This window comes from Triturus cristatus, chromosome 5_2 (assembly GCF_964204655.1).
Source record: "Triturus cristatus chromosome 5_2, aTriCri1.1, whole genome shotgun sequence".
NCBI classification, from domain to species: domain Eukaryota; kingdom Metazoa; phylum Chordata; class Amphibia; order Caudata; family Salamandridae; genus Triturus; species Triturus cristatus.
The window spans coordinates 868,967,181-868,987,151 of NC_140588.1; the positions used below are offsets into that span (position 1 = coordinate 868,967,181).

The 19,971-nt window shown below is 50.6% G+C and overlaps 1 protein-coding gene across 8 annotated transcripts in view; it reads left to right on the forward strand.

Annotated features, from left to right (window-relative positions):
• Nucleotides 1–19,971, forward strand: part of FMR1 (fragile X messenger ribonucleoprotein 1) — a 491,218-nt gene that overhangs the window by 385,758 nt on the left and 85,489 nt on the right. For all 8 annotated transcript variants that reach the window (XM_085607992.1, XM_085607991.1, XM_085607997.1 and 5 more), the window contains one exon: nucleotides 11,539–11,715. In XM_085607992.1, the coding sequence (XP_085464118.1) occupies nucleotides 11,539–11,715 (177 nt within the window). The remainder of the gene's footprint in view (nucleotides 1–11,538; nucleotides 11,716–19,971) is intronic.

A 19,971-nucleotide genomic window follows, 5' to 3' on the forward strand; every position in this document is an offset into this window, starting at 1 on the left:
TAATCCTGGCGATATCCTGTCCTTGTTGAGGGGACTGTGTCGGTGAACCCGAGCTGAGGCGCCACCCGTTTTTTGGGCTCGAATCGGACCCCGAACACCGGTGGGAGCATCGATTGAAGGTTGCGGCCTTCTCCTCGCCGGCCCCCCGGATTGGAGTAGTGGGGCGATCCGGGGACGAAGTGAATAACAGCGGCGAGCGGGGCTGGGCGACTCGCGTACCCCGCACTTTCACTTTCGCTTTTGCGCCCTCCTTGCCTCAGGCGGGGTCGGGCTGCGGAGCGGGGTGCGGTGGTGTTACCTTGTCCAGGTGCCCGGCTGACCCGCCGGCGGTGGGTTGACCCGCGGCCCGGTGGTCGCCCCCGCCCCCCCCCCTGACACCCGTGATTTGGTGTGGCGGCCCGTTTGGAGATCTTGGCACGACGGTGGAAGGGCCAGCATGTCCACCAAACAAGATGGCGACCGGGCGAAGATGAAGACAACCCGCCGTGGCACGGCGCACCAGGCCAATAGTATGGATCGCTATACGCTCCAGAAGGGTTCTCCGGAGACATCGCGGTCATCCCTGGTGGGCCCGACGGAGGCGCCTGCCCAACCGGTGGATCTGACCCTCCGGGACGTCATGGGCGCCATCGCAGAGATGAAGGCCTCAGTGGACCAGCGTTTCGATACCTTGGCGCAAAAAATTGACTCGGTCCTGGTGGATGTGGGCCTTGTGAGGGCAGACTTGTCAAAAACGAACGACCGAGTTGACTCCCTGGCCCACACCACAACGAGCCTCACTACGGACGTGGTGGCCCTCCAGAAGGAGGTGCGCCGGCTTGGCCAGGCGAGCGCCCTGATGGACCGGCGACTGGAGGATTCCGAGGGTCGGGCCCGGAGGAACAATGTTCGCATTATTGGTGTGCCGGAGGGCCGAGAGGCGGAGGCGGCAGATCTCTTCGTGGAAGAACTGATCCTGACCCATCTCCAGCCCCGGGGGCTGAGTAAGCTTTTTGCGGTGGAGCGTGCCCACCGGGTCCCTGGGGGCCGCCCTAAGACCGGTGCACCGCCGCGGCCTATTATTGCCCGGATTTTTAATTTCCGGGACAGAGACGCCATCCTCCAGACCTCCAGGCAACAGGGACCGGTCAGGCTGGACAACATGGATGTACACTTCTACCCAGACTTTACTCCGGCGGTCCAGAAGCAGCGACAGAGCTTTCTTGGTATTAAACGTCGCCTAAGGGACCTAAACCTCAAGTACTCAATGCTCTTTCCGGCTAAGCTGAGGGTGGAGGTGGATGGCCGTACGCACTTCTTCGACCGGCCCGAGGTGGCTGGGAACTGGTTAGATACTTTGCCTGGAGATCGGGGTGGGGGGGGCGCGGCGGGCGGGGAGGGCCCGCCGGATCAGAATTGAGGGGTGACTGTATAGGCCTTGCTCTGGATATTGTTCCTTTACCATATATTGCTTTCGTATGTTCCCCTCCCATGGAGGTCGGGTGGGGTCTGCTGGGGGCTTCCCTCCTCCTCGGGGGGACTAGTTAGTACTTAGCTATGGGGCGACAGGCACACTGCACTTTGGGGGGGCTGTCTGGGCTCATGCAGGGGTGCAGGGAGGGGGGAGTTCTGTTGGGACCGGGGGGTGGGGGGGGTGTGTTGTTCGTTAGCACCGCAAGGCAAACCCGCAACTGTTTTGTTGTCTTTAAGATGCTCGGTGGGGGGCGACCGATTGTTTTGACGTATGATGGGGGGTAGGGATTTGATTGTGTTGTCATGGAATGTTAACGGCCTGGGGGATAGGATTAAGCGTGGTGTGGTCCTGCAGTATTTAAAACGTATTTCTCCAGATGTTGTCTTCCTGCAGGAGACACACCTTATAGGTAACACCTTTCATGCAATGAATCGGCGGGGATATCGTTTGGCGGCCCACTCCGGCTTCACTTCGGGCTCGCGGGGGGTGGGTATTATGGTCAAGAACTCGCTCCCGTTGGAGATTGACGAGGTGCGCCATGATGAGAGGGGACGTTACACTGTTCTGGTGGGACGAATGGAGGGTAGAGTGTTTATCTTTATATCAGTGTACGTCCCGCCTGGGTTACAAGCCACTACATTTGCGGACCTGGGGCGCCTCCTTCTGGACCTTCCGGGTGGCCTGTTGGTGGTTGGAGGGGACTTTAACGCGGTTGCCTCTGGGTCTATGGATCGCCATCCCCCTAGGGACCTCCCCCGGGCACAGGCGTGGCTGCCCGGCCTTTTAGACACGCTGGGCCTGGTGGATTGCTGGCGCTTAAAGCATCCCGTATTGCAACAGTACACCTTCCACTCGGGGGCCCATGGTAGCCTCTCGCGGCTTGATTACATCCTTGTCCCGGCGGCCCAGGCAGGGAGGGTGGGGGAGGTGCGCCATTTGGCACGGGGTATCTCAGACCACTCCCCATTGTTGTTGCATTTCGATGTCTTCCCGAGGGGGGATGGCAGAGTGGCCCCGATCAATGCATGGTATTTGCGCGACCCCACCATTCGTGCCGACTTGATCAAATCCTTACAGCGCTATTTCGATGAGAATGTGGGGTCGGTCCCGTCTGCCATCTCCCTGTGGGAGGCTTTCAAGGTGGTTCTTAGAGGGGAGGCCCTCTCCTTTATTTCCAATGCCCGGCGGCGCGAGCGGGAGGAGGTGACCCGGGTTGAGGCCGAGATTGCAGAACTGGAGGGTGACCTGGGGAGCGGGGTAACAGACGCCAAGTTGCATGTTTTGCACTTAAAGCAGGCGGCCTATCGGGCCCTCGTCACGGAGGCGGCCAGGGGCCTCAGTAGAGAGCAGCAGGGGCGATTGTATGATGTGGGTGACAAGGCTGGCAAATTGATTGCGTGGTTGGACAAGAGGGAAAGAGCGAGCCGCGTGGTGCCTTTGATTGAGAGCGTGGATGGTGTGTGCGTCACTGAGCCGGAAGCCATTGTCTCCTGCTTCGCGGATTATTTCCGCGAAGTCTACTCCCCGGTTTCTCCCTGCTCGGAGGAAGATTCCCATGCCTTGCTTCGGGACATCGCACTGCCCTCCCTTACGGTGGAGGACAGGGATTCGCTGGATGCCCCGCCCACCTCGGACGAAATTGCCTCGGCTATTCGCTCGGTTGCATCCGGCAAGGCCATGGGCCCCAATGGTCTTCCCATTGAGCTATACAAGCTACGCCCGGATGTGTTGGCGCCCCACCTGCGCGCGATGTTCCTTGCGGCCCACTCGCAGGGCTCCCTCCCGCCGGACCAGCGTCTGGCTTCAATTGTGGTGATCCATAAGGAGGGGAAGCCCCGTGAGCGGGTCACATCCTATAGGCCGATTTCGCTTCTGAACGCGGAGCCCAAAATCCTCGCCAAGGTGTTGGCCAACCGGTTGGTTGGCGTGGTGGGCGATTTGGTCCACCAAGACCAATCGGGCTTTATACCACACCGCAACACGGCGCTTAATCTGCGGCGCTTACACGGGGTGCTCGCGCGTGTCCCATTTGTGCGGGAGCCGGCCATCTTGGCGTCCTTGGACGCCACCATGGCGTTTGATACGCTCGAATGGCCATATGTTTGGGCGATGCTGGCGAAGTTTGGGTTCGGCCCGGGTTTCGTCAGCTGGGTCAAATTGCTATATTCGGGCCCGTTGGCGCAGGTGGTGGTGAATGGGCGAGTGTCTGCCCCATTCGCGCTGGGGCGGGGCACGCGACAGGGTTGTCCCCTGTCGCCTCTCCTGTTCGCCCTGGCCATGGAGCCCCTGGCGGAGTGGTTGCGGTGGCACCCTTCTATCCGTGGTCTCCGCTGGACCCCCGAGCATGAGGACCGTGTGTCCCTCTATGCTGACGATATCCTTTTGTATCTCGCCTCCCCGCGCAAGTCACTGATCGTCCTGGTTGATGTTTTGCGCTCCTTCGGTCGCAACTCAGGCCTGGTCATCAACTGGGCGAAATCCTGTGTCTATGTGCTCTCCGGGGAGGCCCCGGTCTTGCCACGGGACTGTCCGATCCAGATTGCCTCCCAGGGTTTCCGGTACCTGGGTATATATATCACTCTTGACCCGGAGGCCCGCTATGAGCGGAACTTGCTGCCCCCCCTCCAGCGTCTGAGGGAGGACGTGGTGCGCTGGCGGCGTCTGCCGCTCTCGCCGCTCGGCCGAGCGGCCTTATTTAAAATGATGTCCCTGCCGCGCTTCCTCTACGCCCTCCAGAATACCATGGATCTGGTCCCTGCACGCTACTTTCGCGAGGTGGAGGGCCTCCAGCGGCGCCTGTTCTGGGACGGGAGGCCGCGTATTGCTCTGGCTAAATTGACGCTCCCGTGGTACGACGGAGGGGTCGCCCTCCCGGACATCAAACGGTATTACTGGGCCTCCCAACTAGCTGCAATTAATCATGGCCTTTACGGGCCCGCCTTGAACCCGGCATTTGAGATGGACAGGACGCTTCTGCCCGGTGGCGATTATAATCGAGCGCTCTACTCTGGCGCGCCCGACTCCCGTTTGACGGGACCGACGCGTGCCATGGTGCGTGTCTGGCACGCGGCTAATGCAGCTATGGGGTGGAAGGACCGTTTGACCCGAGCGTCTCCGCTGTATGCATCTGAGAGGTTGGGCTCCCTGTGGACGTCGAAGGGCTTCGAGAAGTGGGACACGATCGGAATCAGCACGGTGGGAGATCTCTGGACGAGGGGGGGATTCAAAACTTTTGAGACGCTGCAGGCGGAGTTTCAGCTGCAGGGCAGTGAGTACTTTCGGTACCTACAGGTCCGCCACGCGCTGGGCTCCGTCTTCCCGGATGCTGCATCCATTCCGGAGTCTTCCCCCCTGGAGGACAGAGTGCTAGATGGCCATGTCCCGGACAGCACGATCTCCCTCATATACAAAAAATTGATTAACGATAGATCGTGTCTGCTGACTAGTCTCCGCGAGGCTTGGGTTGCCGACGGGCTGGAGCTGGACGACGAGGATTGGATCTCCGCGGTGGCCTCTCCGAAAGAGGTGGCCATCCCGGCTCGCCTTCGTTTCGTCCAGCTCAAGATCCTTCACCGGGTCTACATGACGGGGCCAAGGCTTTTACGTATGGGTTTTGCCGGTGATGGAATGTGTAAGCGTGGCTGTGGTGCGTTGGCGACTTTCATGCATATACTGTGGGAGTGCCCGAAGGTGGAGCGATTCTGGCGTGGTGTGCATGAGGTTCTACGAATGGTTACGCGTGTCGCGCTGCTGCCTGAAGCGAGGAGATGCTTGCTGAATGTCTGGGAACCAAATGACTACTCGGTCCCGCAGGCGCGGTGGGTGACTCTGGGATACATGATAGCCAAGCGTGATATTGCCCAATTGTGGGGATCCCAGAGGCCCCCTGCGGTGTCGGCCTGGAAAGAGCATATGGATTGGTGTATGTTTCGTGAAAAGGTGGTGTATGTGGCGAGGGGTAAGCCTGGGGCGTGGATGAAACTCTGGGGCCCCTGGAACGCCTACCGCGGGGGTATTTGTGAGCCGCCGCTGCTACCGGCGGCCTCGCCGGCTCCGTCTCCCTAGATGGCGCCCCCCCCTTGGCCGCGGGCGCGCGGTCCCCCAGTCCCTGATCTACTCCCGTCCCCCTCTTCAGAATTTTGCTGCTGGTTTGGATCCCCCACTTATGGAGCACGTGTTGTCACTTTGGATCGAGGGTTGCCTTGCGGTTGTGGTTTGTTTATGTTGTTGTGCTTTAAGAAAATGGAACCGTACTGTGGGCATGGAGCTGTGAGGCCTGCACCATTGATCACTCCTGTCTTCCTACTGTGCACCGCTGAGAAAGTTTTTTGCTACATGTATGTAATATGCTTTTGATGCTCTAGCGGCCGGCCGTGTGGTTGTAGGCCCATACCTGTAACTTCTATAAACTGCAATAAACGGTTTCAAAAAAAAAAAAAAAAAAAAAAAAAAGATTGCCACCACTTGAACCCCGAAATCAGCGACCCCGAGTGGTGCGCACGCGCGCGCCACAGCGAAACGTGCTTTCAATTATCGCTCTCGCGTCTAGGCGCGATAATTGAAACCACATGCCCGGGGGTGCGCGTAACAGACACCAATAGGCCATGGGCGGAGCATTGCACCCGCCTTTGGCCTATTGCGTGCTCTGTTTGTAAAAAAAACACGCACGCAAAGGCCAATGGCATGGCCCAAAAGGAAAAGCACATGCGTGTGCAATTCCTAGTGCAATTTAAAAAAACCCCATACAAGAGGTCGCTCGATGCGCGAGCAGTGCTGTTCACTGCAAAGATAGTCGCGAGACCTAAAAAGGAAAAAAGATAAGAGGGTTAACATACAGGTTACTGTATTATGACTCAATGACAATCAAATAAAAAATATATATTCAAATTGATCATGATTTTATTAAAAACGTATATGAAAACCTTTTTATGACAAAATACAAATACACAGATTGATAAAATCGTATCAACATTTGTGACACGGCTGTTCTTTGTTTATGATGTTTACTTTTGTTGGATTCAGTTTTATATATCCAAAACATCTCTTTTTCTTTTTCGACGACTGTATTTGAAAATGTTGACATCTTTACCAATGTCATGTTCTACATACGATGTATTGCCCTGGAAACTCTTGGGCTCTTTTTGCCTGTCAACAAAAAAATATGTTGTGAAAAAAATATATATCATATCCACATAATTACATCAATACAGGTTTTTTTATCCTTTTTATACATATCATTAAAAACAAAATATATTCGAAGAACAACTGTCGACGCAGCGTTTCAGTGAAAATCAGATATTTTGTCACCTTCTTCAGGACGAAAATTGCATGTTTATCTAAACAACAATATAAAAAGAATAATTTCAGTATATTGATACAAAGACTATTTTTGTTTACATTGCAGAACACGTTCATATTACAGCAACCTGATATACCCCTGCCAGCACATTCATAATAAGCTTTTTCAATCACTAAAATTACATCACATAACCCGTATCAGTCTTTGTATGATCAGTTCAAAGACTCAAATAACTATTGGTTAAAGTTGGGTTAAAGACCTAAAAGGGAGAGCAATTGTCAACCTTGATTAATTTGTTGTATATGCATAAGAGGAACATACCTAAATATTGTATCGAAACTCTGCAAAGTGCAGTCTCAAAGTTACAATAATGTAACACTCAGGCGAAATAAGTTTTGTTCTGTTCTTCAAAACTTTGTAGACATAAGGCAAAATTCTACAAAGAAAGTATTTGTCCAATTTAATACTATCTGCTAAACCAGTAATTTAATAACAAGGGCTATATTGGTAAAGACCCACCTACCTATACGGTCTAATGTTTAACATAAAAAAACTCATCAATATTCAAAGGCGTTTGCTGATGTCCAAAAGATCATAGCAAATGTAGGTCTATGAGTGAAAAAATGAGAAAATAAGGAAATATTGCTTTTTTTGACATATCTCCTATATACGATTAAAATTGAAATGATCTCACCTATGGTTAAAAATAGCCAGACAAATATTAACTTAGTTGGCTGCCCTTGCATAGATCGTAAATGACGTTGAAGTAATTGGTACTTTTTTCCGATTACAACACAAGCTATGGGAGATGAAAATACTTTGTCTAAAGTATAAGATGTCTAACAAAATAATATGTTTCAGGTAAGTATTATTCTTAACTAACAATCCATTCTGTATTGTCGTATTGATATACAATTGTCTCTGTATGTGTTTAGACAACAGACATTTGTTGATTAACTTTCTCTAGTAGAAAAATAAGATAGTGGGGACAAGATGTAATGCCAGGAACAGCAGTGTTCTCAATTACTGTAATACTCTAGCTAACAGTGTTCAATATTTATATTTATTTATATAGAAGATTACGGAATGCCTAGATATGCACTTTCATATAATTGAGCAATGAAGTAGAATTACAAAGACTAGAGTCTCACCTAACTCTTAAGTCAAGTATTCAGCTAGAGTTACAAAACTGCCACCGCCAAGCGCAGAGATACTCACCTTTCCAAAACAGAGCAACCGTAGATCTCGCTAACCGGTGTCCGAGTGCGGAAAAGAGGTTTTAGTGTTTAACGTTGTCCTTGTATACGGAAGTGCATCATTGAGCATGCCATATGAGGACTGTACTCCAGTATGGGACGGAGCATGAAGCAAGTAAACTACGGCGGCCGTATTGGAAGTATGTTATACTTATGAATTGTGGCAACCATCTTGAAATATAAATGTCATTATAGAATAACTCTACCATGTACCAAATTGGCGTTAATAAAATTCCTATAGACATCCCTCTGTGCCATGCCTCCAACCCACTGCCCTGGCATAGGTCAGTCACCCCTCTAGCTGGGTGCACTATACCAGTGGTGAGGGTACAGGTGTATGAGCCCTATACCCCTACAGTGTCTAAGCCAATTCTTAGACATTGTAAGTGCAGTAATGCCATTAAGAGTATATGGTGCTGGGTGTTTGTCATTATGAACTCCACTGCACCATAATGGCTTTACTGAAAACTGGGAATTTTAGTATCAAACTTCTCAGCACATTAAACCCACACTGATGGCAGTGTGGGATTTAATGAAAAATGCATTCAGAGGGCATCTTCGAGATGCCCCCTGAAAAACGACCTAACTCTAGTGTCCTGCCTGAGTGGCAGCTCGCCAGCTGCCACCACCAGACATGTTAGTGGACCCCTGAGTCCAGAGTCTGCTGCTCTTGGGGATCTGAAACAATACACATCCTGGGACGAGGTGCCAAGCTTCATCCCCCAGGATGGGCAGGGCCCACGAAGGGGAAGCTTCAAAGGCTTGCTGCCTTTGTGACCTACCCCAGCTGTTTGCCGCTGCCAGCTACTGGCTCCCAACAGGAGGGAGGTGTGCCCACCTTTGCCAACCCCACCACTCAGGTGGAGGAGGCGAGGTGAAACACAACTCTCAGTCCCCGCCATCTTGCAGCTGGGGGGACCCAGCCAACCAGAGAGATGCATATGGCCCCGCCCAACCTTTACTTACCTGTAATGCCCCTAAATCTAGTATTGAGGGGCAAACCCACACCTTGCCCTCTCAGAAAAGAACTGACCAGAAGGAGAGAAGAAGGACAGAAGAAGCCCTGCTGAACTAAGAAGAGGAGGACGCCCACTGACTTGGACCCAGCCCTACCGGCCTGTCCCCACCTCGAACCTGCTCCAGCAAAATCCCGGTGTGCCCTGCAGCCAGCAGCCTCAAGAACCCGAAGGACCTGCCCTGCATTACAAACCCAAGACTTTTGTCTCCTGTGAACACCGGATTTGCTCACTCACAGACTCTGGCCCCAGCCAAAACCGTGAGTCTGTACCACTCAGCACCTGACGCCCACGGCCCGAGTTCAAGTGGCCAATGAGATCTCCCCGGTGATCCTGACCTGAGATCTGGTGATCTGACCTGCCTCAAATCGCCAATCGACGCCTGAAGACCCTTTATGTAGGATCTCCCTGACCGGGACCAGAGCTGGTAAGAAAACCCGACGCCTAATGGGTGGCCCAACTGACGGTGTCCCAGCATCCCCAGACATCCCAACTTACCTCTCCAACCTGTGGTCACCTCTTTGCCCTGAGCCTAACACCAGTAGCTTTGCTCCCACAACCTTGTGGCTTGCTCGTGAGCAGCCACCAACTGGAGGCCTCCTATCACCCTTGGATAAAATTGGGCCTTACTACTCTGCACCCAGCCACACTGGTGCTGCTGAGGGTGCTTTCAGAGTGCATCCTGGACCCTGGGTGAACCCTGGTTCTAACCCCAGAACGCCAACTCCCAAACTCAAGTACTTCTTGAAACGGATAACCACATTATTTCCTATAGGGCTGCATTGTCTGCTTTCTTGGGAAAATTGTTCCATGTGTGGAGTTGGTTTTGTATGAGAACTTGAAAAACTGCAAATATCTAAAACTGCTTTACTTACCTTTCTCTAGGGAATATCTAGGCTTATCACACTAGAATAGGTAATCCATAAAATAATCTGTAAAGTAATCAAAAGTAATTTCAACTGCATTCCAAGTATTTACAAATCTGTAACGAAGTCATTTTCATTCAGCTTGGTTGTATTGTTCAACCTGCCTTGAAAAGTACCATTTACACTTGCCTGTACCAGGCATGTTTTGTTCTAGAAAATTAATGTAACTAAATAATATTTTTGATACAAACAAATTGGTCTGAGTTGAGTCTTTGAGTGTGTGACATCATTTGCTGCTTGAGTGTGTACGACAAATGTTTAACACTACACTCTGATAATGCCTTACGGCTCGGCCACATTTCCACAAATAGAGAGTAAGGTACTATCTACTTTTACCTCTGTCTACCTTTGGGGTTCCACTGGACTCAGTGCACACTATACCTCATTTTGGTATAGCATATACAGAGCCAGCTTCTTTCACCTGGCCAATAAGGAGCACCTTGCAGGCCTACGGATCCATTCCAACAGAGCCAAGTCTGCTTAAGCAGTGTTGATTAACGTTGTTTGGTACTGGGCATCTTCCAGGCTGTTAAAAAAGTGTACATGCATATGCTCAGGAAGCACTCCTGCCATGACAGTGAGGTACGCTTGGTCCCACAGGACAGTGTGGTGTGAGTCCACTCCTCAGACCAGCTACCTTTTTCGGAGTTACTGCTTGGGTACCAAAAAGGCAAGAATTGGAAACGCTTTTACTGCTTAATACTCTATCTAACCACAGATTCCCCACCACCCTCCTTCCTCTCCGTTCAGTGGAGTGGACTGTTGTAACTATTAAAAAAAACTCCCACATTAGATCCAGCATCCGTCTCCTCAAGTCCGACTTGGTTAATCCACTTTTGAGGGTGCAAAAATTGTCAGGATAAACTGATTTCAGTGCGAGAGGATGACACTTGTATAACGATCTGTGCCTCAATTCAAGCGATAGTATGAGGCTCCTGCAGAATGTGATGACTGCACAGGAGCAAGTGCTTGGAAAAAAAACGAAACCAGTCGCTGGCACCTGGGTTTTCTCAAAAGGTGAGGAATATGCGTTTAGTTATAGTATGCCCAGAAAGAGCATTCTGTAAGGTAAGTAAGCTGTTTTTCTTTTAAATACCGTGACTTACTCTGACAAGAAAGCTTTTAAGCATGTCTTGGCCAAAATATTGTCATCTGCACTTCTGAACCCTTTTAAGTATAGGGCATTATGCGTCCTGCCAAGAACGAATTCTTAGCTAGTGAGGCCAAGGAAGGTCAAGGACAGAGGATGACTAAATAATGCACAGTCAGTATGAAGAACTAGTGGATAGAACTGGTAAATAGCCTCTTACTGTATGGTATGGAATGGAATCTTATTCAAGTTTCATAATGATCGCCACTTGCTTCACTGTACAATTTTTGTCTCTCAAACACAGCTGTCTATTGAGATGTCCTTAACTGCCTGAAAGAAGTTTTTGGATAATGAAATTTACAAATTACCATGTTTGTAGGTACCTCTGTCTATTGATCATATGCATATCCATCCGTAAGAATTTTATTGAACTATTAATAGTAGCATTTTTAGTCATGCAGAGTAAGTTATGTAAGTCCATTCTCACCTATCTATTAGGAACCAATTCTGAAGCCTCCAATGCTTCTGAAACGGAGTCTGACCATAGAGATGAGCTAAGTGATTGGTCACTTGCTCCAACAGAAGAAGCAGACCATTTTCTTCGGCGTGGTGATGGAAGAAGAAGAGGTGGTGGAGCACGTGGGCAAGTAGGGAGAGGTCGTGGAGGCTTTAAAGGTTAGTGTTGATTCTTATTTGCATGAAATTGCTTTTTGACCACAAACAAGCTTTTGGATTTTTGACCGGGAACAAGATATTCGAAAAGCATGATTTTACAATTCTCTTGAGTGCTACATACCATCATTCTGCTACACATCCAATTCATCTGTATGTTTCCTTTTCATACTGTTAAATTGGCATACTTGTTGGTCACACATTTTGAAGTTACTCATGCCCCACTGCTAAGTAGCACCTCTTTCTGATGGATACATCTGCCAGTGGATTCCTCACCTTGTGAATATCCCCTACGCCAGCATTCCACTGAACTTTTTTCCCCAGCTCTCTACGACGACGTGGACGTCATAATATCTCGGCTCCGCTCGCGACTCTGTATGACGTCACCGGAGCCATAAGAGAGCCAAGTCGGCGTGATGTCAGTTCCCTTTTTTCCGTGCCGTCGACGCGTAACGGTTTTCCAGCACTCTCCTGCTACTTTGTTGTCTTGTAGTGGGTTACTGTTTCTGGATAAGCTATGTCTTTGACGAGAAAATCAGGTTTTAAACTTTGTAGGGAATGTGGGGGCCACATGTCCTTTACTGACCCCCACGATGATTGTTTGTGGTGCCTTTCTTCAGACCATGATGTGGATGACTGCTCCTGCTGCAGAAAAATGAACTCCAAGGCCCTGAATGAGGAAAAAGGAGAAGTCGAGGCCGGAGTCGTCGACTTCACACTCTTCGAAGTCGAAGAAACATAAGAAGAGGAAGCATAGCTCTCGGCGCCGATCGTCGAGGAGTAAGGCTTCGAGGTTGCCGTCGCCTCGGTGTTGAAGCAAGGAAGTTATTTCTCCATCTCCTTCTCGTATGTCACCAGAGAGGTCTCCTTCGCCGAAGCTGACTCCGGCGCGGTCCCCGGTGCAGTCATCGTCACCAGTGGAGTCTCTAGCTTCCGACGCCGATCCGGGTCAGGAGGAAGAGCCTTCTCCACTGCCAGCTGAACCGGCGGCGCCAGTAGAGGACACTTTGGCTCCGGTTCCTGAAACTCCTCGACCGGATTCAGGTTCGAACCCGTACCCGCATTTCCCGACTCCGGGTGCGGATCCAACGCATTTCCTCAATGCGATGTATGGGGTTTTTCCAAAGGGCTGCCTTCCTATCCGGCGCACCATCTAGTTCCGTGGGTCCAATGGCATACACTTTGGGAGTGCTGCAGCATTATGCTCAGGCTCCCTTTATGCCCTTCTTGCCGATGGCTCCTTCGTGGCAGTTCCCGGCGCCGTCTGAGATCCATCCCGGCTTCGTCTGGGTCGTTTGCCTTCTTCGGAGCCTCCCTTGATGCCGTTGCCGACTCCATCTGCTCCGCGCCCGGCGCCGCCTAGTCCTCGGATCCGTTCTCGAAGAGAGGCCCAGAGGATTTTGGAGGAGGAGCGTAATAGGGAAGAAGTGGAGGAAGGTGAGGTCGGTGGATCTTCTGATGAGTTTAAAGGCATTCAGGATGCTAATGGTCTCGATACTACTCCGGAATGGGAGCATTCTTCTGCTAGGTCTTCACCGCCACAGGAGTTGGCCCCTTATCATACGGTCATCAAAAAGGCTGCAGAGTTGCTGGACTTACAGTTGCCCTCTGCTGAATATAGACCGAACCTGTTGACTGAAGTCCTGCATTCACCTTCGTCAATTGTAGAGCCCTTGTTACCTTTTAATGAGGCTATTTTAGAGCCAGTGATGGACGTTTGTCGCAAGCCTCTTTCTTCGCCTGCAGTATACAGACAAGTGGCAAGAAGATACAGGGTGGCTTCGGGGATCCAAGCTTCCTTTCTTCTCACCTCTCACCAGAGAGCCTTGTGGTGCAAGCTTCATGCTTGAAGCAATCGTCAGGCGCCTTCCCTCAAACACCTGCGGATAGGGATTCTAAGAAGACCGATCAAACAGCCAAGAAGGTCTTTTCGTCTGGAAGCATGGCTCTTAAATCAACCAATGCCACTTGTTTATTGGGGCGCTATGTTCATGCACTGATGGACTCGATGAAGCTATTAGCCCCTAAGCTGCCGGAAGAAGAGAAAGCCTCTTTTATGGAGGTTGTTACGGACACCCAAGCTGCTGTGAGGCAGGTTATTCAGTCGGGTCTAGACACGGCTGATTCTGTGGCTAGAATTATGGAGTCTTCGATAGCCACTAGGAGGCAAGCTTGGCTTCGTACTTCTGGCTTCTCTGCGGATGTTCAGGCCACGTTAGTTGACTTGCCTTTTGATGGAGAAAAACTGTTTGGGGAGAAGGCCGATTCCGCCTTGCAAAGGTTTAAAGATAGCAGGGTTACTGCGAAGTCTTTGGGTTTACAGACTCCTGCTAAGGGACTTGGCTTCAGAGAATATAAAGGATTTGGGAGGTCTTCATTTCGTACCTTCCGTCAACCTCAACAACAGCAACAACAGCAGCAGCAGAATCCTCTCTATAGGTCATATAGAGGAAGGCAAAGGGGCCGGAGAGGTTCTGGCGGCAACCCATCTTCATCTTCTGCCTCCTCTGCTCCCAATGAAGCTTCAGGGATACAGCCCTAGATCCCCCATCCTAGATCATGTGAGACCTGTGGGGAGTCGGGTGTCCCACTTTTTGCGAGGTTGGAAATCCGTCACGACGGACCTTTGGGTTTTAAACCTCGTGGAGATTGGGTACGCCCTTCCCTTTCGGGAGTTTCCTCCCCCTTACCCTCCTTGCCAAGGTTTTTGCTCAGAGGACCATCTGCTTCTTCTGCAGAAGGAGGTTCTTGCATTGCTACAAAAAGGTGCGATAGAGGTGGTTCCAGAGCAGGAAAGGGGTCAGGGGTGCTACTCCCGGTATTTCCTGATTCCGGCAGATTACGTCCAATCCTGGACCTCAGAGTCTTGAATTTTTACCTGAAACAGGAGAAATTCAAGATGCTGACCCTTGCACAGGTTCTTCAAGCGTTGCAGCAAGGAGACTGGATGGTGTCGATCGACTTGCGGGATGCGTATTTCCACATCCCAATCCTGAAGTCGCACAGGAAGTATCTCCGTTTTACGGTTGGGTCGCAACACTACCAGTTTGCGGTTCTCCCGTTTGGTCTTACTACCGCACCTCGGGTCTTCACGAAGGTGATGGCTGTGGTGGCTGCTCATCTCAGGAGGTCGGGGATTCCGGTTTTCCCCTACCTGGACGACTGGCTTCTGAAAGCAGGGTCCCCAGAGATGTTGCAACATCATCTGCAGGTAACATCTCAGCTGTTAATCGACTTGGATTTTTCAATCAATGTGCCCAAATCTCACCTGGTGCCCTCTCAACGCAACCTGTTCATAGGGGCGGTACTGGACACTACTGTGTGTCGAGCATTTCCTCCTCCTCAGAGAATTCCCGACATTCAGGAGATGGTCTCTTTATTCCACAATGGAGCGGTTATTCCAGTTCTGAAGGTCCTTCGCCTGCTCTGTCTGTTCGCCTCCTGCATTCTGTTGGTCAACCATGCACGCTGGCACATGAGGGCACTCCAGTGGTGCCTCCGCAGGCAGTGGTATCAGCACAACGGAGATCTCAGGGAGTCAGTCAGGATCTCCAGAGAAGCTGCAGCGGATCTGTCTTGGTGGGGCGTGGAGGGCAATCCTGTCTCAAGGAAAGCCCTTTCATCTTCCTCCATCGGTGGCCACAGTAATAACGGATGCCCCCACCCTGGGGTGGGGTGCTCATCTGGGGTATCTGGAGATCAAGGGTCTTTGGTCTCCAGAGGAAAGGTTGCTTCACATCAACCTTCTGGAATTACGGGCTGTACGTTTGGCGCTCAAGGCCTTTCTCCCTTCCCTTCGCGGTCAGTTGGTTCAAGTCCTGACGGACAACACTACCGCGATGTGGTATGTCAACAAGCAGGGAGGAGTAGGGTCGTATCTTCTCTGCAGGGAAGCATTACGGCTCTGGTCCTGGGCTCGGGATCATCGGATTTGCTTGATGGCGAATCATCTGGCCGGGGTGCTGAACGTACGTGCGGACAGTCTCAGTCGACAGTTCTCCGTCGACCACGAGTGGAGGCTTCATCCGGAGGTGGTTCGTCACATCTTTCGGACGTGGGGGTCTCCTCGGATAGACCTATTTGCCACCCATGAGAACGCCCATTGCCCATCATTCTGAAGTCTCCAGTTTCCGATGCAGGGGGCGTTGGGGGACGCGTTTCAGTTGAGTTGGAGCTCACAACTCCTTTATGCGTTTCCTCCCATACCCTTGATTCCTCGGGTTCTGAGGAAGATTCGCCAAGATCGGGCCCAAGTTATTTTGGTCGCTCCGGATTGGCCAAGAAGGGTGTGGTACACAGATCTACTTCACCTCTCATCGCACCCTCCGCTCCGTCTCCCTCTCAGGGCAGACGTCCTCTCGCAACCGGAGGGGCAGGTTCTTCACCCCCACCTCCAGAGCCTGCACCTTCATGCCTGGAGATTGAACGGGGCAACCTGAGTTCCTTCTCTCTCCCGCCTGATGTGGTGGATGTTATTTTATCGGCCAGGCGTCACTCCACCAAGTCCATTTACTCATATCGGTGGTCTAAGTTTGTTAAATGGTGTGGAGAGAGATCCATTGACCCTTTAAAAGCCCATCTTTCTAATGTGCTTCAGTTTGCTCTTTCCTTGGCTCAGCAGGGCTGTGCTGTGGCCACGGTCAAGGGCTATCTATCGGCCTTATCGGCTTTTCTATGTCTTCCAGATCAGCCGTCTTTATTTAAATCTCCTATTGTACTAAGATTTATCAAAGGCCTTACTAACAGGTTTCCACCTACTCCTTTTGTAATGCCACAGTGGGACCTTAACCTTGTCTTAACTTTTTTTATGGGGTCCCCTTTTGAGCCCCTTCATAGCTGTCCTTTGAGGCTGTTGTCCTTTAAGACGGTCTTTCTTGTAGCCATAACCTCGGCAAGGAGGGTGAGTGAGCTTCAAGCTCTTAGTTCAAAACCCCCGTTTTTAACCTTACATGCTGAAAGGATGGTTCTTCGGACCAGGGCTGCTTTCCTACCTAAGGTAGTTACTCCCTTTCATCTGGGGCAGTCGATTACTCTCCCTGTGTTTTATCCTCCTCCTCATCCTTCCAAGGAGGAAGAAAGGCTTCACAGACTGGACCCAAAAAGAGCTGTGAGCTTTTACTTGGACAAAACGAAGGACTATCGTTTGGACGATCAGCTCTTCGTGGGCTATGTTGGACAATCGAAAGGCAAAGCTGTGCACAAGCGCACTCTGTCCAGATGGATCATCCTGGCCATCAAGATCTGCTACGCCCTGGCTGGTAAGGTCCCACCTGAGGGTATTAGAGCTCATTCAACTAGAGCTAAATCTTCTACTTTTGCTTTGGCCAGGGGTGTTCCTGTAGCAGACATTTGTAAAGCCGCGACTTGAGCCTCTCTCCATACTTTCGCAAAGCATTATTGCTTAGACTCTGAGATGAGGAGGGAGGGCCACCTCGCGCGCCCTGTCTTGCAAGACTTTTTGGTATAGGAAGGTGGACACCCTCCTCCGGGAGTGGGACTGCTGTGGGAATCTATTCACAAGGTGAGGAATCCACTGGCAGATGTATCCATCAGAAGAACAAGTTACTTACCTTCGGTAACGCTTTTTCTGGTGGATACAGTATCTGCCTGTGGATTCCTCACTGGCCCACCCGCCTCCCCGTTGTCCACCTTTGTATACCTTAAAGGATGCCTTGTTTGACATGTTGTTTTATCTGGTACACTTTTAGGAAATGCTTTTGTTCCTTAGCTTTCCTTTTTATATATTTACTATGTATATTTGTTCGAATGTTGTATACTGTGTATACTGTGAATCTGTTGTCGGTCCACCTGTTCGCCTCGGAGGCACGGAAAAAATGGGTGGAACTAACGTAATCACGCCGACGTGGCTCTCTTATGGCTCCGGTGACGTCATACGGAGTCTCGAGCGGAGCCGAGGTATTATGACGTCCACGTCGGCGTAGAGAGCTGGGGGAAAAAGTTCTGTGGAATGCTGGCACATGGGATATTCACAAAGTGAGGAATCCACAGGCAGATACTGTATCCACCACAAAAAGCGTTACCGAAGGGAAGTAACTTGTTCGTACAGTGAGTCTACATTTCGGCAGCTGGTTGTTAACACGAAGATGCCTCTATTGTGTCAATATTTGTAACCTTTTCAGCCTGTCAGATGAAAGTGTGTCAGCAAACGGGATGTTGCTCCGTAATTATATGGCCCTCCACACCGTGAGGTGTCACTACCGTGGACTGGAGCACCTTTGCTGAAAATAGGTTATCCACTTTAAGAATTATAAATCCTGTGCCCATAATTCCCTTTGCCCCCTCCCAGGTCCCAGCTCCAATATTCGTGGATGCTTCCTGAACTCTACTGCTTTTTGTCTGACTATTGCAGGGGAAGTCTGTAGGAAGCTGGCTCTTTATATGATGTACCAAAATTAGGTATATCGTGCAAAGAATGCAGGGGTTCCCCTATGAGTCGATAAGGGCTTGCTCTAGCAATCCCAAGGTGCTCTTCTCGGGGTTAGTGTGGTCGAACAGCCTTAGGCTTATCAAAGAGGAGTGTTGACATCTGCAAATACACACAATAGCCAATAAATGATGCACACGACTCAATTAGGACATCCACACCAATTTATAAAAATAACACGTCTTTATATATGTTTAGATACCAGAATCATTACAATCTGGTTAGTATGTTTTGGAAGAGAAAAGGTTTGTGTTTTGAAAAATGTCGACCCTTATTGCATTTTTCAGAATCTGCAATTTTATCCTATGGGAGGAAAAACAAGTATGGCATTCAGGTACAGTAGAGCATCTTGCAAGACCAATTTCCGGGATGTATGGTGAGTATCGAGCAAGGTTCAAGGCAGCAACAGTAGGTCAACTCCAGCGGCGCTAGAGCAGCTGGGTGCAGTAGGGGGACTACAGCGTCGGGTGCCCAGTATTAGTCAATGGGGATCGATCTCATGAAAAGAGGCTGCATGTTTTGACTGGGATGCAAGTTGGGTTGAACCAACAGGAGAGTTCAAGTCTTGCAATGCTAGGGGATGTGGGGATACCGGTGGTCCTCTTCTCCTCGGGCTGGGGCAGCCGGATGCAGTGGGTCCTTGTGGTGTTGGGTTACTTCATCCAGGAGCACTCGCTGTTGAGGGGGCCTGCAGGCAACATCATCGGGGAGTTCACAAGGGGTGAACCCAAAGTGGACTTGGTCTCTTGAGGGACCACGATGACACTGTTGGCCCACTTTTTCACAGGGGGGCTTGATGCAGTGGTGCTTGGTGGCATCTGCTTTTGGCGGTTCCGTAGTCCTCACCGTTCTTCTTGGGGTGCCTGCAGGATGCAGGGAAGAAGCTCAGCTACTCCACAGGAGTTCTTGAGTCTTTATTGAAAGCAGGCCATCCTCCCATGCATTTGAGGCATGACAGCTGCAGGATAAGACGTCTTTAGCGCAGGTTTCGATGGGATGCAGCAGACAGGCTGGCAGGGCTGGTACCAAGTCAGTTGCACTTCTTCAGTCTTCTGCTTTTGTGTCTCTTCAGTGTCCTTCTTCGTAGGTCATCAGGATCTGCCTTTCTGGTTCCAGGGACTACCCTAAATACTGAATTTAGGGGTGTTAAGGGAGTACAGGGTAGTAGCCAATGGGCTATCTCACCCTGGGGTCACTGTGCCCCCTATATGTCCACTTCCTGTGGGAAGTGGGCATATCCCTGTCCCAGAGATCTTAAATTTGCCATCATCAAGATAGCTAATTCTGAAAAGTCGCTTCTACTTCAGGTAGTCTACCTTAGGGGTGGTACTGGCCTGAGGTTGAACATCCCTATCTGACCAGCTAATTTTCCCACCTGTCCAGGTGCCAAAGGGCCTTGGACAAAGGAGGTTGGCTTCTTCTCCTGTGAAAGAAGCAGATTTGCATATTAAATGCAGTGGGCTCATTGAAGCTCTCCAGCTTTGGAATGCTAATCTGCATGTCCTCCTGTGGGAGGGGGTGTGTGCATTTTCTGCCCGAATAGGCTTGATTTCTGACCTCCTGAGAGCAAAGGCCTTTCGCTTTGGTTGGCCGAAACTTGTCTCTTGTGGCAAGCTGGTGAAAAAGAGTCAGTCAGCACACCAGTAGCTGGCAGGTTTTCAGGGGCAACTCTAAGGTGCCCTCCCTGTTCATGTATCAATAAAGCCAACACCGGAAACAGTGTGGGTTTATTAATAGATTTTTGATACCAAACCTTCCTATTTTCAGTGAAGCCATTTTGAAATTGGGAACTCGTTTTCAACAGTGTCTAGCTC